This window comes from Chelonia mydas, chromosome 1 (genome assembly GCF_015237465.2).
Source record: "Chelonia mydas isolate rCheMyd1 chromosome 1, rCheMyd1.pri.v2, whole genome shotgun sequence".
Classification (NCBI taxonomy): Eukaryota; Metazoa; Chordata; order Testudines; family Cheloniidae; genus Chelonia; species Chelonia mydas.
Window position 1 is genome coordinate 215,652,789 of NC_057849.1, and position 16,757 is coordinate 215,669,545.

At 47.0% G+C, this 16,757-nt stretch overlaps 1 protein-coding gene across 3 annotated transcripts; it reads left to right on the forward strand.

The window, feature by feature from the left end:
• The first annotated feature begins 1,170 nt into the window (after window positions 1–1,170).
• On the forward strand, window positions 1,171–13,326 carry CLEC4A (C-type lectin domain family 4 member A). Of its 3 annotated transcripts, none has more exons than XM_043524135.1 (6): window positions 1,171–1,497; window positions 6,585–6,719; window positions 10,708–10,806; window positions 11,446–11,597; window positions 11,849–11,982; window positions 12,324–13,326. In XM_043524135.1, exons 1-6 carry the CDS (start codon window positions 1,428–1,430, stop codon window positions 12,472–12,474), a joined length of 741 nt encoding a protein of 246 aa, XP_043380070.1. In that variant the 5' UTR covers window positions 1,171–1,427; the 3' UTR covers window positions 12,475–13,326. The 3 variants fall into 3 exon arrangements, with proteins under 3 accessions (XP_043380070.1, XP_037768954.1, XP_027673846.2); XM_037913026.2 differs by having other exon boundaries at window positions 6,603–6,719; XM_027818045.3 differs by lacking the exon at window positions 6,585–6,719.
• The last annotated feature ends 3,431 nt before the right edge of the window (window positions 13,327–16,757 follow it).

Genomic DNA, 16,757 nt, shown 5'->3' on the forward strand with positions numbered 1-16,757 from the left:
CCTTACAATAGACCTATTACAATAGACCAGCAAGAGAGTGAGTTTGTCTGTGGGGGGGCGGAGGGTGAGAAAACCTGGATTTGTGCTGGAAATGGCCCTTCTTGATGATCACTTTAGATAAGCTATTACCAGCAGGAGAGTGGGGTGGGAGGAGGTATTGTTTCATGGTGTCTGTGTATATAATAACGTCTTCTGCAATTTCCACAGTATGCATCCGATGAAGTGAGCTGTAGCTCACGAAAGCTCATGCTCAAATAAATTGGTTAGTCTCTAAGGTGCCACAAGTACTCCTTTTCTTTTTGCGAATACGACTAACACGGCTGTTACTCTAAAAATAGACCTATTGCGTAAAGCATATTCCAGTTACATCATATTCACACTTATAAACATATTTTTATAAAGCATATGGAGTGCAACATCACAGATATCCCATCTTGGATCCAGTGTGGGGTGGTAGGTGACAATCAGGGGTGTGCGGATGGAGGGGGTTTATTTCAGTATTGAAGCAGGTTCTCTTTGGGTATTTGATGATCAGTTTCTTGCCAACTCTCATGATTTTGTCATGAGGCTCATGACAATTATTGTTTTCCTTAAAGCCTCAGTGTGATGTTGCACTCCATATTATTTTATGCTAATGAGTGTGAATATAATGTACCTGGAATATGCTTCATGCAAAAGGTCTCTTGTAAGATATCATTACAAAGCTTATAATCTACTAAGTGTGGTCATCCGATTTGTATAAATGTATCATTCTTGTATCTGAAACTAGAAATATGAAATATAACTCTGAGGTCCTATTGTAGTTATGCAAAGTGTGGGCCATTAATGGTGGTTTGGAACCTTGATGGCTCCCATCAACTAGGACAATTGGTTGTAAATGGCTCTGTTTACTTGCAAGCCTTCCTGTGAGTCAGGCCAGCAAGAATGAAGGCTTGGGGTCTCCCAGGACATGTGACCATGTCACTTGACACTGGAATCCATCTTAAACCTGGTGCTTTTCCATTTAGAAGCAGGGGTGGGGACTCAGAGAGACAAAAGATTCCCACCTTGTGCCAAAGCTATAGAAGGGGGTGGAACAGAACAAACTGGGTTCCAGTCATGAGAAATCCCCGAGTTACCCTCTCAGCCACTAAGTTCCTGTTTTTCATTTACATAAACCCATGAGAAGAAAAGCCTAGGCTGATTTTCTGAGAGAAGAGTTCCAAGAGCTGTCTGGGATATATCTCCATCTCCAGCGCCTCCCAGCTCATCTTAGGGGCTTTCCTCTCCCTGTCTCTCCTCTTCTGACAGGTGGGAGAAGGGGTGGCAGACACGCCAGATGGGAAGGACTGCTTGACTGGCCTGTGGCTCTTGGGAATTAAAAGATCAATTCTAAATGCAATAAAAATATAAATATATAAAGAAAAGGGATCAGCAACAATCTCCAAATGGCATCAGAGGTTACTTACATTGAGGTAAAGTTCAAGAATGCGCCACCACGACCTGCAGAGACCAAAGGTAAACTACAGACTATTTAGGGGAATGGGCTAGGGAGATTTTCACTTTTGCGGGACTGTTTCCCATCTAGCCCTAGGTTAGGGGCACAGTCTGGCTCAGGGGAATCAGGAAGTTACTTGTTAGAGCCTTTACCCTGTAGGTCACTAGCTGCCACCTGACCCTGAGATAATGTTAGTATAGATGCAAATTTTGCCAATACCTGGGCAGTGATGAAGGGAAATTTCTAGGGTACAGGGGATCAAGAAAAAAGTTATGGATCTGAAAGAGATACAGGGAGTGAAATCTCCAGAGGAGATGCACTGAGGGCATTAGAGGTTAGGGTATTTCAGAACCCCACTTGACTATCCACATAGAGACAAAGGGCTGAGATACAGAGAGGGGGATCTCTAGAGGAGGTCTGGCTGGCTGGAACAGCTCAGAGCAAGGTTAAAATGTGAAGGATAATGGATGGGGTCATACCAGCAATAGAATTATGAGAGCCAACAAGGAGGAGATATAGTATTGAAGTCTGTACCCCCCAAGATGTTGGTAACTAAAAGATTCAGGGACCCGGGGAATGTTATTTTGCCTAGAAGAGGGGCAGCAACAGCAACTAAACATACTGTTGTCAGGTCTTTTCCCGAGTATGGACAACACCTGCAGTATCTCAAGGGCAGGCAGGGAGGGGAACCCAGAGCAGAGATTTCATGATGGCTGCTTGTCCTCTGTACCCATCATGAGAGCCAGCATTGAATGCAAGGGCACATAATCTGCCCAGATTGGGTGCAGAATTGAATTTGGTGAATAACTGGTGGGGGCGGGGGGTTCACTGGCAGATCTGGAAAAAAACAGTTTGGGTCAAACTGAATCCAAACTTTTTTGAAATTTTCAGCAAATTGTAAAAGTCGACAGAAGTCCCTTTCAGGTTGAGCTAAATGTTTTGGTTTGGGGCATTGTTTAAAGGGCTAGGTGCATAAAATAGGTGGAGTTGATAGTGTTCCCTCCTTTAGCCGAGTTCTTAGGGCACTCACCTGAGAGGTGGGAGACCCAGATTCAATTTCCTGCCCTACAACAGGCATTTGAGCCTTGCTTACACCCCCTCACGATTACCTAACCGCCAAGATGTAGAGTCATTTTCTCAGTCTGGTCTAATGACTGGGTATTTTACACAAAGAGGAAAAGTTTCAGCAGGAGACACTGAAAGAACTCTACCCCTACAATACATGATAGCCCTGTTGTGAGGGCACTCCCCTGGCAAAAAGAAGACCTAAGTTCAAGTCCCTGTTGTAAGTACTAGTTAGTTCTTTATACAAACTGAAACAGTTTCAACAGGGATAAGTGAGACACTTATCCCTGACTAGCTGGATGGGTAGGAGAGGGAGAGGCTGGGGTTCAACTCCCTGTTCTAAAACAGCAAGTCAGATATGGGTCTTCCATATCCCAGGGTGAGTGCCCTAACCACTGATCCAAAGGTTATAAGGGGGCACCTCCTCTGCTGGCTGTTTTGTGAATGGTACCTAAGTCCCCTTCTGAATCTAGCTCCCTGAAAAATATATATTAAATTAATCAATAGCTTTTGTTAGACTGAAACTGCATTTTTTGGTGAATATACTAGTCATCCAAAATTTTTTTGCCCAGCTCTAGGGAAGAATAGAACTAAGAAAAGAAGGAAACAAAGGCTGAGTAGAAGAGATGGGCTTGAACCAAATCCCTGGAGACTTTAAGTATCTGAGATCTGAAACTGGATCCAGTTTTGTGCCTCATGCCTATCTCTGCTGAAAAGTAACTAACATTTAAAGATCAAAAAGATTGAAAATTGTTATTGCTATTAATAAATGTTGTATATAATGATGCAAATTTACTAGGCACTTTACAAACATAACATATGTTCCCTGTTCCAATGACCTTACAGCCTAACTGGCCTGGTCGTTGCTCTGAACACTACACAGGCGAAGACAAGACAAACAGCAATGTAAGGAAGAATATTTCAGAAGCAGCAACACGTAGAGCGATCATAAAGGAGAAGTTAGGAGGGGTTTCTTGAGGAAGACAGAGGAACCTAATGCGGACTGAAAATAATCCATAAGTCAGGAGCTGCATGGGATAAAGCACAAAGCTGAAGGTGGAAGAAAATGATTAGAGGACTGGAACACATGACTTATGAGGAGAGGCTGAGGGAACGGGGGATGTTTAGTCTTCAGAAGAGAAGAATGAGGGAGGATTTGATAGCAGCCTTCAACTCCCTGAAGGGGGGTTCCAAAGAGGATAGAGCTAGGCTGATCTCAGTGGTGGCAGATGACAGAACAAGGAGCAATGGTCTCAAGTTGCAGTGGGGGAGATTTAGGTTGGATATTAGGAAAAACTTTTTCACTAGGAGGGTGGTGAAACACTGGAATGCGTTACCTAGGGAGGTGGTGGAATCTCCTTCCCTAGAAGTTTTTAAGGTCAGGCTTGACAAAGCCCTGGCTGGGATGATTTAATTGGGGATCGGTCCTGCTTTGAGCAAGGGGTTGGACTAGATGACCTCCTGAGGTCCCTTCCAACCCTGATATTCTATGATTCTATGATTCTATGATAAGGACATATAGGGAGCAGTGAGATGACAAGCCTGTGAGGATCAGCAGGAATAGAAGGGGGTACTGTATAGGGAGGAAATGCAGGCTGGTCCATATTTATTTGGATATCGAAATTCCTCTGCCCTGTGGGTCTCCATCCCAAGCTGCAAGACCCTGTGCACAACCCCATGATGCGGCAGGGTTATATAGACGTACTGAGTGCTGTCAAGGACATTTGCAAGCTGACTTTGCAGCTCTTCCCTCAGATTTGCCAACCTCAGCTGCCTTGACAGAGACCTGCCTGGGGTCCTTCCCTGCCTGCTTCAAGAAATGAGTCACAGAAGCCAGACATGCATGCACAGTTAGGGTGACTGACTCAGTGACACTGTGTTGTAACGGAGTCTTGGAGACACTGTACTCAGATGTTCCTCCTGCCCTCACTCGTGCTCCTGTCAAGAGGAGCTGCTGCTAGTTTAATATTCCCCCATGTCCTGTTCCAAAGGCATTTGATGAGTCTGATTTTGCAGGTGAACGCTGGGAGGTTCCAGGGCATGCTCAAACTCTGCTGCCAGTACTGTGGGGGGTGCCTGAGGGACCCTGGACTGGCCATAGCTAGTACATTGCTTTCAGAGAGCAGTAGAAATATCCACCGATGCTGCATGCTGTCGCAGTGTTGTCTCTCACAGAGACAGGGCCTCTCTAGATGACTTGGGTGAGTGATTAGAAGATAGGGGTGTGAATAAAGTCCTGGCTGCTCTAGTGCTCGTGGATAAATACTTTGGTAATTTTGACCCCATGGTCAGTGACAACAAAGCTGAACATAGGCTGCCTGTCTTCTAGCCACATTCCCAGGATTCTCTGCAGAGTGTCCTGGAGTATATCAATTGGCGTGGGGAGGGCCTCCCATGAGTGAGGCTGGTATTAGATATACAACTGGCAGAGCCACAGGAAGATGGGAAGAAGGGGGCAGCAAATAACTAACCAGCAGCCGCACTGCAATGGCAACTGCTCCAGGGGACCGTCAAAGACTGATGAGGGTGAGTTTCATGCTGCCCAGTTATCCATAGTGCAGTGGAAGAGAACCCCCAACATCCTCCTTGAGAAGCTTGGAAACTCCTAAATAGGACGATGTGCTGGAGGGGGCTCTCAGGAGCTGCATGTTAAAATGTCAGCCCCAGAGGGAAGAGAAGATTGGGGTATTTTCCCTGCCTCTGATGGAGAAGTTTTACTTTCTCTTTGGCTACTGCCAAGCAGCCACTCAGATACCACCACAGTGATAGATATGCAGGTAGGTAGATCCTGCCAGAGGTGACTTATCCAAGGGGCTCATAAAACTGCATTGGAACAATCACTATTTTACCTTTGAAATGGGGCAGAAGGGAGCAAAGTCAGGAATTTAAAAATCTCCCGGAGGAGGAGAGATGATCCTGATCTCCCCTGCAAAGATCATGCATAGACACAACCAAATGCCCCCAGTTAATGAGCACAGTGTAACAGCTAGTGGGAGCTGAGGAGAAAATGGTGTTTTTTCCTCAGAAAATGAAAGCAGACACTACCCGTGAAAATTTTTGTTTTGTCAAAAACCCAATTTTCCATTTTTAAAAAAAAGTTTCAATGGACAATTTTCAACCAGCCCCAGTAACTATTGGTGTACTCACTGTGTATTTTAGGAATGATATATACACTTTCCCAGCAGAGTGCGCTATCAAGAGCCTTGCTTCTGACTCTGTTACCCTGCCTGTTGCTGCTACTGGGTGACTTGAGAATTACAAACTGAACAAAGAAGAAAAATTGAGTCTCTCTAGACCTAAACTTAAACTATTACAGCCTCTCAAGGGACCTTCACCAGGTATTAGCACTCCAGCTACTTTACTCTTCTCCTGCAATGGGTGTTGCTGCCTCTAATCCCCTCCCTTATTCTCCATGCCCCTGTGTTATTCCAGTGCTCCTTACTGGGACCGGAGCAGCCAGTCCCTCAGTGAGTGTTCCCCTCCCCTTCCCTCTGTGTGTGACCCATTCCCCTCCCTCCTCTGTCACCTCCCTGATACCTGTGGTGCCCCTGACAGTAGTGAAGAGACAGGACTCAGCTGTATTGTATCTAGAAAGGATTCTTTAGTGAGGAAGCTGGACACAGATAGACCATCCTTTGGTTCTCCCTGATTCTCAAGCTCCAAAACTGGCTAACAACCCTGGGCTGCCTAGTGTCCCTAAATCCTGCTCTGGCATGAGTAGTGGTGGAAGGGGCAGCTGACTACACAAGTTAGCATGACTAGCCTCTCATGTGTCTCCATTGCACTTCTTTCTCACACTCCTCCCCACTCTCCTTATTTCACCTGCTGGTGCATCACCTATCCCACCCCAACCAGTGGGTCCAAATGCATGTGGAGGAAATAGAAGTTAGAACAATAAAACATTCTCTGGGGAGTGCAAAAGGCTCTGGGAATGCCCTTGAAAAAGCTTCACTTAGATCATATGAGATCACAATAATACCTAGCTTTTATGTAGCGCTTTTCACTTCGATTTCAAAGAGCTACATGAAGTTTGTCAGCTGTGGGGTTTCTTTGCCTTTAGCTCCCGCAGAGAAGAGCATGCCGCAGAGTGCACCCCAGAAGCCCACCTGGCGACTCCTGTGGTTGATCTCAGCATTGTTGCTGTTGCTGTGTGTCTCTCTCCTCATTGCCCTCATTGGTAAGTATATACTGGCTGATTATCCAAGAGGGAGAGGAATTGTTTGAGGAGGATGCCTCAGGGAAGAGAACTGGAAATAAAGGGGATAAAATTAAGCAAAGAGGGAAATATCCTACTGGACAATCAGGAAACAATTCCCAGCAGAGGTGTTTGTTAGACTGTGGAAAAGTCTCCTTGAGGACAGGGTGGGAGCCCAAACATTTGAGCCCAGAGAAAGCCCTGAAGAATATATTGTTGGGAACAATCCTTTTTTGGCTGGCAAAGGGGGAAGGATCAGTGGATGGACAAGATTAGAAATGGGCAGCAAGCAAAATGGTCTCTTGAGGAAAGTATGTCTGGAATATGAGGGAAGGATCTGGCAGCGGGAGGTAAATGTCCAGAGGATCAGGGATGTTAACTAGCAATGGTAGGGTGCGAGATGCTCAGAAGGATCAGGGGAAAATATCTAGAGCTGTATCAGGGCATCAGTTCTAATCCAACTCTATGTCATGGAGACTGGATGAGTTGAGGGATCAGGGAATGGGGTTCTGAGCCTTTCCCTTCCCTTCTAGGGCATCAGTTCTAATCCAGCTCCAGCTTGTGGGGTCCAGGTGACCCAAATGGATTGGGGGATGGGATACACGCCTTTCAGCTCCAGGACACTGGTTCCAATTTGGCTCCAGTTCAGGGAGACTGGATGGGTCAGCGGGAATGAGATACAGAGCCTTTTGCATCTGGGGCACCAGTTCCTAGAAGTAATTTCTAATCTCTTATAACGTTTTTTACTTATGTAACCCTTCTGCCTGTCAGAGTTGGCAGCAACAAGGGCCGGGTTCAGTATCTAGGGGTTCCATTCCAATAACACAATGCAAAATCAGCTCGAGCCCCCACCCAGTGAACTGGGACAAATATATACCACCCCCGCTGGGCACCTCCAAGAGGCAATACTTCCCCTCTCGCAAGCACATAGTCTGAGTGTAGCAAAAGCCTTTTAATAACAGAGAGAAACAATGTGGCATTATGTTGTGGAAACACCATCAACAGGATTCATAACACAACCCATGAACAAAAAACCCACCCCAAGCAAATTGGGGCGTGTCCTTTCCCTTTGGTTCTTGAGCCCAGCAACCCCAAATCATTCAAAGTCCCAAAAGTCCAATGACCCAAAAGTCTCTGTCCCTGGTCAGGGCAGCCCCAGAGTTTGAAAATTTATCGGCAGAGTTTTACCTCCCAACCTGGGTGGAGATGGGGGGGGGACGGTTTAAGGGGCACCTTACATGGTCCAAAGCTGATGGCCCCACCTCTCCATGGGGCTCCACTCTGCCAGCCACCCCATGAGCTGCTCTAGGCATCCAACAAACTGCTCTGCTCCACCAGCCGCTCTGCTCCACAAGCTGCTCTGCTCCGCCAGCCGCTCGGCTCACTGTCCCGCAAACTGCTCCGCTCCGCCAGCCGCTCGGCTCACCGTCCCGCAAACTGCTGCGCTCCGCCAGCCGCTCGGCTCACCGTCCCACAAACTGCTCCACCATATATCTTCAGGCTCCCCCACTACTTAACACAACGCTCAGCGATTTCAGCTCTTAGTCAGTTCAGCTCTTTTGTGATTTCAGCTTGTAGTAGGGGAGCCTCAGTGCTGGTGCACCATTAGCCCAAAGTGAATTCAGCTCATCAGCCTACAACTAGACTCCTAATGGAATCAAAATTAGCTCTGATATTCCACAGTGAAGAGAGGAGGAAGTGCAATTAGCATGTAAGGCCCTCACCAGGGGGCCCATGCCACCAAGTATTAATATCTGCCCCAGCCTCTCTCAATTCACAGAGTTTTGGAACCCATGTCCCTTGCCTAACGAGTGCTACTTAGTTGATGGCGAGTCCCTCCATCATAACAAAAGGCCAAATACAGTTCCACTGTCTTTGATTCCCATAATCAAGGTAATAACAATTTATTCTTCCTGCTCCAGTAACAGAGACACTGGGGATCCCACAGCAGCCAAAGTGACCATTTGGGCAGCTATGGGCTCATTCTAGGCGGGGTGGGTGTGCCTATGCAAATGAGATCAGCCCCTGAAGTTCTTTTCCGCAACTTGCCACACCTCACCACCAGATATCAGGGTGGAGCTCATCCTGACTCTGCTTACACTTATGATCCAAATATCTTTAAACATGTCTAGGGGACTTGTCCTCAGTGAGGACATCATCCTCATTACCAGTCCTGCAGGGTGCTGTGCACCATCAGGTCACTGACTTCAGTAGGAATTGAGAGTGTGCAGCACATCAGAGGATATGGTCATATCTATGGAGAGATCCAACTAGTCTATTTTTAAGTCTCAACTTTTGTTTTAAATGGAATGTATCTTTCTGCTCACTGAGACAGCTCAATTAACTCCAACATTAACATTTGGGCTATAACTAACCATGAGAAATTTCTGCTGTAACCCCTAGACTGCTGCTTCTCCATTAGATCACTCAATTAGATCTAAAACTGCTTCACCCTCTACGTGCTCCTTCCAACTAGCATCACTTCAAGAAGTGGAAGTCAGGTGTTTAAATAAATTAGTAGCCTATATCAGGCTTAGTCTTAAATTTAGCAAAAATAAAGTATCTTATTTATCAAGAACAAAAACAAATATAATCTAACATGGAACTGGAAGCATTAAAGAAATAGTTTTATACACAGAAACCACACGTCTTACCTTGACAGGTTTCAGAGTAGCAGCCATGTTAGTCTGTATTCGCAAAAAGAAAAGGAGGACTTGTGGCACCTTAGAGGCTAACCAATTTATTTGAGCATACGCTTTCGTGCATCCGATGAAGTGAGCTGTAGCTCACGAAAGCTTATGCTCAAATAAATTTGTTAGTCTCTAAGGTGCCACAAGTCCTCCTTTTCTTTTTACATCTTACCTTGTCTGTGTTGAGCTTCTTAATTATTTACAAATATACAGGCAGATTGTGCTGTGACTTGTCCATGTCTGGTGTCACCTCTCAGCACCAACCCCTGTTGTTGGGTTACTGGCAGGGATGGCTTAAGGAGTCCCTCACTCTCTCTGAGGAATCTCTCTCCTCCAGAGCCCACCACAATCTACCTATGAGGGGAGCTTCTGGGACCAGGGACACACCAAACTGAGCTCCCTTCAACCTCTTCAGGTTCCCTCCTCAGGTTCAATCCTTCTTGAGTTATCCCAGCTCTCCAGGAAAGTCTAGCCAGACCTTCTGTCTGACCCCCCCCCCCCCCACACACACACACACACCCTCTGACTCCTGGTTCCCTTGACGGCCCTGTCACCATTCCCAGATCTCTCTCTCTTGATCCACTCTCCAACATCACTTTGACCAACTCCAAAGAAGCTCCACACCCCCCGGTGATGTCACCAGCCTCTGCAGTTCTTTCACAGGGAGCTGTTGGGAAAAGCAAGAGTTTTCTCCCTGCTTTAATCTCTCTAACTATAGTCAATTCTAGGGGCAGGGTTGCTTCCTGGCAAATGGGCATTGGTGCGTGGCCTCAGAGTTCTGAAAGAGGCATCTGCCTGAATGTCGTTTCTGACCACCTCAGTTCCAGGAGTAGTGTCAATAAATAAGTTACAGCAAGAAAATACCCAGACTCCACTGATTTATCCTCCACTGGGAAACCAACCTACTAGGCCCTGATATCTGCTACTGCTTGGATGAGGGGTACCAGTATTAATAACCTGTTCCCTAGCCACATTCACCCTGATCTTTCCCCTGTGGGTCAGATGCTCTTCTTGCCATACTGACCAAGATCGGTTGGCTTATTCTGGTCAATCAGTATAACTGGTCCGCACAGCCAGCAGAGAGATGAAGAGAGGTGAGCTGCCCTATTGTCCCAGGGGAGGTGGTTGTTGGCATTTATGACAATAATAGAAGCTTACAAAGGGGCAGCCACATTGGGACAGTCCATGGCCAGGAGATTAAGAAATCAGGTTGCACCCAGGCAGGGGAGAAGATGAGTATAGTTGGATCCATTCTCTTTTTTTCCTCTCTTGTTTTCCAGTCACTCTACTCAAGGGAACTGGAGGCTGTGAAGAGCACAAGGCCCTGCCCCAGAGTTCTGCAGAGTGGCGTTGTGTCCTGGGGAGAGCTGAGGAGAAAGGTCAGTGACACTGAAAGAGAGAGAGGGATTAACCCCACCATCATTGTTCTGGGTTAGGGGCCTGATTCATACCCAGCTCTGGATCAACAGGGGGCCAGAGGGACTGATGTATGGGGGAGAGGAAGAGAACAAAATGAAGTCTGTACAGATTGACTGAGTGAGGGCTAAGAGGAGAAATAGCAACATTCTACAAGTCCAGGCAGGGTGTGAACAACAAGGAGAGGGAGGGGTTAGCTGAGAGTGGTCACAGGAGGGAGGGATAAAGGGGAGTAAAAGAAGCTCATTTTAGGATGGGGATGAGGAAACATTCCCTGCCTCTGAGGGCCTATTAGATTATTGACGAGTCTCCCCAAGGAAAGGGGTTGAACATTAACTGAGTCATTTTGCCTTTTTCTAGATGTCAGCTAACACGTGTTAGTCTACACTAGGTTTATTGACTGTCTGAGCTAAGATGTTCTAACAAAACATCTTCTAGCCTAATCTGGACAAAGTCTCAGAACTGGAGAAGTCAAAGCCCGATGAAATAAACTGTAGGGAACAATCCTGCATTGTCTCGAGAGAATGACAGAGATGCAGATTAGTAGGGATTTTCCATCTCTCATTACAAGTTCTTCTCCTTGACTTTCTCTTCCCTCACAGGGCAAGTCTGGACGTGCTGCCCCATGGACTGGGAGCACTTTCAGTCCAGCTGCTACTACTTCTCTATAGACACCATGAACTGGGGTGACAGTGAGACAAATTGCACAGGGATGGGCTCCCACTTGGTGGTGATCAACACAGGAACTGAGCAGGTAACTCTCTGGGGATTAGACTCTTTGGGGAGCTGAGCATTCAGATCTTTAGAAGACCCCATCCCCCCTGCTATTTGGGGTCTATTGAAGGTGAGCTGGGAATTCAGTTTCCCTGTTCACTCAGTCCTGGGATTTCCCAGCCATCACCTTCTTTCTCTCGCACGCCCACACACATGCACTACAGGGATTCCTGCCCACTACTGTCAGCTCAATGACTGAATGTGGGCAATTAATTTGTCATTTTTATTCAGGATTTCATTTTCAATTTGACAAGAAGAACTGTTACATCCAGCCCAGACAAGAATTACTATATCGGTCTGACAGATCAGGCACAGGAAGGCCAGTGGCGCTGGGTGGATCAGACTCCATATAATGAGACAGCAGCGTGAGTATCTCCATGGAGACCAGTTACTGTCTTCTCCTTAGTCCCACAGGTTAATATACAGTGTAACGGACAAGCAAGGGGGTGAGAGTTGTGGGGAGGGCAAAGGAGCTCTGGTCGTACTGTAGCTACAAGTGCTTCTTGTCCAGTAAAGAGCAGATTTGTTGGGGGAACATGAGCAGGATCTATAAATCCCTTTTAAGGAAACAGTATTGAGCCTGGTAGGAGAATCCTTCTGGTTAACTAAAGGGTTTAATTTGCCCCCTTCTTTCATCCTCACCTGTTACAAGTTGTTCAACTCCTAAAACTCATACCAATATGTATCTCACACATGTTTCTTACAGATTCTGGAGACAAAATGAACCCAATAATAGCAACATGGAGAACTGTGCTGTCATGCATATAGAGAAAAAGGCACATAGGAAGAATTGGAATGACATTCCGTGTTCCACCAGTGTACATAGAATTTGTGAAACTGCTGCAACACGTTTTTGAGGAAAGAAACCCCATCCAGGATGTGAAGCCCTCAGAGAGGGAGAGAGAGCCCACCCCTGTCTAGAGGCAGCTGACAGAGAGATCTGATTGGAGGGTTTGGTTCAGATGTGGGACTTGTGCTGTAATTATGGAGTAGGAGGCTACTGTATTCAATGGTTCAAACTCACCCATATGCACAAAAGAATTTTGAAAAAAAAAAATGGTAAAAATGTTCTGAAGTGGAAAAGAGGTAATTTTCAGCAGAACTCTGTTTATGATGTCACAAAGGTGGACTATGCCAGCACCCAACATTTCTGGAGGACCCGGGTTGGTAAGGGCAGGGCCCAGTGGATTTGGCCTTGAAAGTGTTGAAGAGAGAGTTACTATTCACGATTGACCCACTCAGTGCTGCTAAAGTTAATAACATCCCTTGTAAAGTCACCACTTCCAGGATGCTAATGTGTCAGTCCCTGTGGAGATCAGTGCTGTAAATGGGGAGTCTCTCATCCTGTCCCTGCAGTCCTTGCAACTGTGGTTTCTAATGGGTGTTGCAGCTTTCAGGATAACAATATACCCAAACCCAAACTTCAGAGCTGCTGCTGTTTCATTCTCACTGGGAACAATGTGTCTGCACATCCATCAGGGAGAGGCCAAAGGGACACATTTTATAAATTGTTACATGAAAAGACCTTTGTGGCTGTGGAGGTCAGCAGAATTTAAGCCCAGAAGTAAGGTGTCTCTCTGCCACAAATCCAGCTGCATCCAGCCTCGTTGTCCTGTAACCCAGTTCCAACATAGAATCATAGAATATCAGGGTTGGAAGGGACCTCAGGAGGTCATCTAGTCCAACCCCCTGCTCAAAGCAGGACCAATCCCAACTAAATCATCCCAGCCAGGGCTTTGTCAAGCCTGACCTTAAAAACTTCAAAGGAAGGAGATTCCACCACCTCCCTAGGTAACGCATTCCAGTGCTTCACCACCCTCCTAGTGAAAAAGTTTTTCCTAATAACCAACCTAAACCTCCCCCACTGCAACTTGAGACCATTACTCCTTGTTCTGTCATCTGCTATCACTGAGAACAGTCTAGAGCCATCCTCTTTGGAACCCCCTTTCAGGTAGTTGAAAGTAGCTCTCAAATCCCCCCTCATTCTTCTCTTCTGCGGACTAAACAATCCCAGTTCCCTCAGCCTCTCCTCATAAGTCATGTGTTCCAGTCCCCTAATCATTTTTGTTGCCCTCCACTGGACTCTCTCCAATTTTTTCACATCCTTCTTGTAGTGTGGGGCCCAAAACGGGACACAGTACTCCAGATGAGGCCTCACCAATGTCAAATAGAGGGGAACGATCACATCCCTCGATCTGCTGGCAATGCCCCTACTTATACATCCCAAAATGCCATTGGCCTTCTTGGCAACAAGGGCACACTGTTGACTCATATCTAGCTTCTCGTCCACTGTAACCCTTAGGTCCTTTTCTGCAGAACTGCTGCCTAGCCCTTCGGTCCCTAGTCTGTAGTGGTGCATGGGACTCTTCTGTCCCGAGTGCAGGACTCTGTACTTGTCCTTGTTGAACCTCATCAGATTTCTTTTGGCCCAATCCTCTAATTTGTCTAGGGCCCTCTGGGCCCTATCCCTACCCTCCAGCATATCTACCTCTCCTCCCAGTTTAGTGTCAAACCTGCTGAGGGTGTAAGCCACACCATCCTCCAGATCATTAATGAAGATATTGAACAAAACCGGCCCGAGGACCGACCCTTGGGGCACTCCACTGGATACCGGCTGCCAACTAGACACGGAGCCGTTGATCACTACCCGTTGAGCCCAACAATCTAGCCAGCTTTCTATTCACCTTATAGTCCATTCATCCAGCCCATACTTCTTTAACTTGCTGGCAAGAATACTGTGGGAGACTGTGTCAAAAGCTTTGCTAAAGTCAAGGAATAACACATCCACTGCTTTTCCCTCATCCACAGAGCCCATTATCTCATCATAGAAGGCAATTAGATTAGTCAGGCATGACTTGCCCTTGGTGAATCCATGCTGACTGTTCCTGATAACTTTCCTCTCCTTTAAGTGATTCAGAATTGATTCCGTGAGGACCTGCTCCATGATTTTTCCAGGGACTGAAGGGAGGCTGACTGGCCCGTAGTTCCCCGGATCCTCCTTCTTCCCTTTTTTAAAGATGGGCACTACATTAGCCTTTTTCCAGTCGTCCGCGACCTCCCCCGATTGCCATGAGTTTTCAAAGATAATGGCCAATGGCTCTGCAATCACATCCACCACTTGTGCTTGTCCAGCTTTTCTAAATAGTCCCGAACCACTTCTTTCTCCACAGTGGGCTGGTCCCCTCCTCCCCATGCTGTGCTGCCCAGTGCAGTAGTCTGGGAGCTGACCTTGTTCATGAAGACAGAGGCAAAAAAAGCATTGAGTACATTAGCTTTTTCCACATCCTCTGTCACTAGGTTGCCTCCCTCATTCAGTAAGGGGCCCACACTTTCCTTGACCTTCTTCTCGTTGCTAACATACCTGAAGAAACCCTTCTTGTTACTCTTAACATCTCTTGCTAGCTGCAACTCCAAGTGTGATTGGCCTACCTGATTTCACTCCTGCATCCCCGAGCAATATTTTTATACTCCTCCCTGGTCATTTGTCTAATCTTCCACTTCTTATAAGCTTCTTTTTTGTGTTTAAGATCATCAAGGATTTCACTGTTAAGCCAAGCTGGTCGCCTGCCATATTTACTATTCTTTCTACACATCGGGATGGTTTGTCCCTGTAACCTCAATAAGGATTCTTTAAAATACAGCCAGCTCTCCTGGACTCCTTTCCCCCTCATGTTATTCTCCTCAGGGGTTCCTGCCCATCAGTTCCCTGAGGGAGTCAAAGTCTGTTTTTCTGAAGTCCAGGGTCCATATTCTGCTGCTCTCCTTTCTTCCCTGTGTCAGGATCCTGAACTTGACCATCTCATGGTCACTGACTCCCAGGTTCCCATCCACTTTTGCTTCCCCTACTAATTCTTCCCAGTTTGTGAGCAGCAGGTCAAGAAGAGCTCTGCCCCTCGTTGGTTCCTCCAGCACTTGCCCCAGGAAATTGTCCCCTACACTTTCCAAAAACTTCCTGGATTGCCTGTGCACCGCTGTATTTCTCTCCCAGCAGATATCAGGGTGATTGAAGTCTCCCATGAGAACCAGGGCCTGCAATCTAGTAACTTCCGTTAGTTGCCGGAAGAAAGCCACGTCCATCTCATCCCCCTGGGCTGGTGGTCTATAGCAGACTCCCCCCATGACATCACCCTTGTTGCTCACACTTCTAAATTTAATCCAGAGACTCTCAGGTTTTTCTGCAGTGTCATACCGGAGCTCTGAGCAGTCATACTGCTCTCTTACATACAATGCAACTCCCCCACGTTTTCTGCCCTTCCTGAACCATTTATATCCATCCATGACAGTACTCCAGTCATGTGAGTTATCCCACCAAGTCTCTGTTATTCCAATCACATCATAATTCCTTGACTGTGCCAGGTCTTCCAGTTCTCTCTGCTTGTTTCCCAGGCTTCTTGCATTTGTGTATAGGCACTTGAGATAACTCGCTGATCGTCCCTCTTTCTCAGTATGGGGCAGGAGCCCTCCCCTCTCGCGCTCTCCTGCTCATGCTTCCTCGTGGTATCCCACTTACCTGAGGGCTTTGGTCTCCTTCCCCCCCGTGAACCTAGTTTAAAGCCCTCGTCACTAGGTTAGCCAGCCTGCTTGCAAAGATGCTCTTCATTAGATGGAGCCCGTCTCTGCCTAGCACTCCTCCTTCTTGGAATACCATCCCATGGTCAAAGAATCCAAAGCCTTCTCTCCGACACCACCTGCGTAGCCATTCATTGACTTCCACGATTCGACGGTCTCTACCCAGGCCTTTTCTTTCCATGAGGAGGATGGATGATAACACCATTTGACCCTAAAATCCTTTATCCTTCTTCCCAGAGCCATGTAGTCTGCAGTGATCCACTCAAGGTCATTCTTGGCAGAATCATTGGTGCCCATGTGGAGAAGCAGGAAGGGGTAGCGATCTGAGGGCTTGATGAGTCTCGGCCGTCTCTCCGTCACATTGTGAATCCTAGCTCCTGGCAAGCAGCAGACTTCTCGGTTTTCCCAGTTGGGGTGGCAGATAGATGACTCAGTCCCCCTGAGGGGAGAGTCCCCGATCACCACCACCCACCTCCTTCTCTTGGGAGCAGTGGTCATGGAACCCCCATCGCTAAGACTGTGCATCTCATGCCTTCCAATCTGTGGAGTCTCCTTCTGTTCCCTTCCCTCA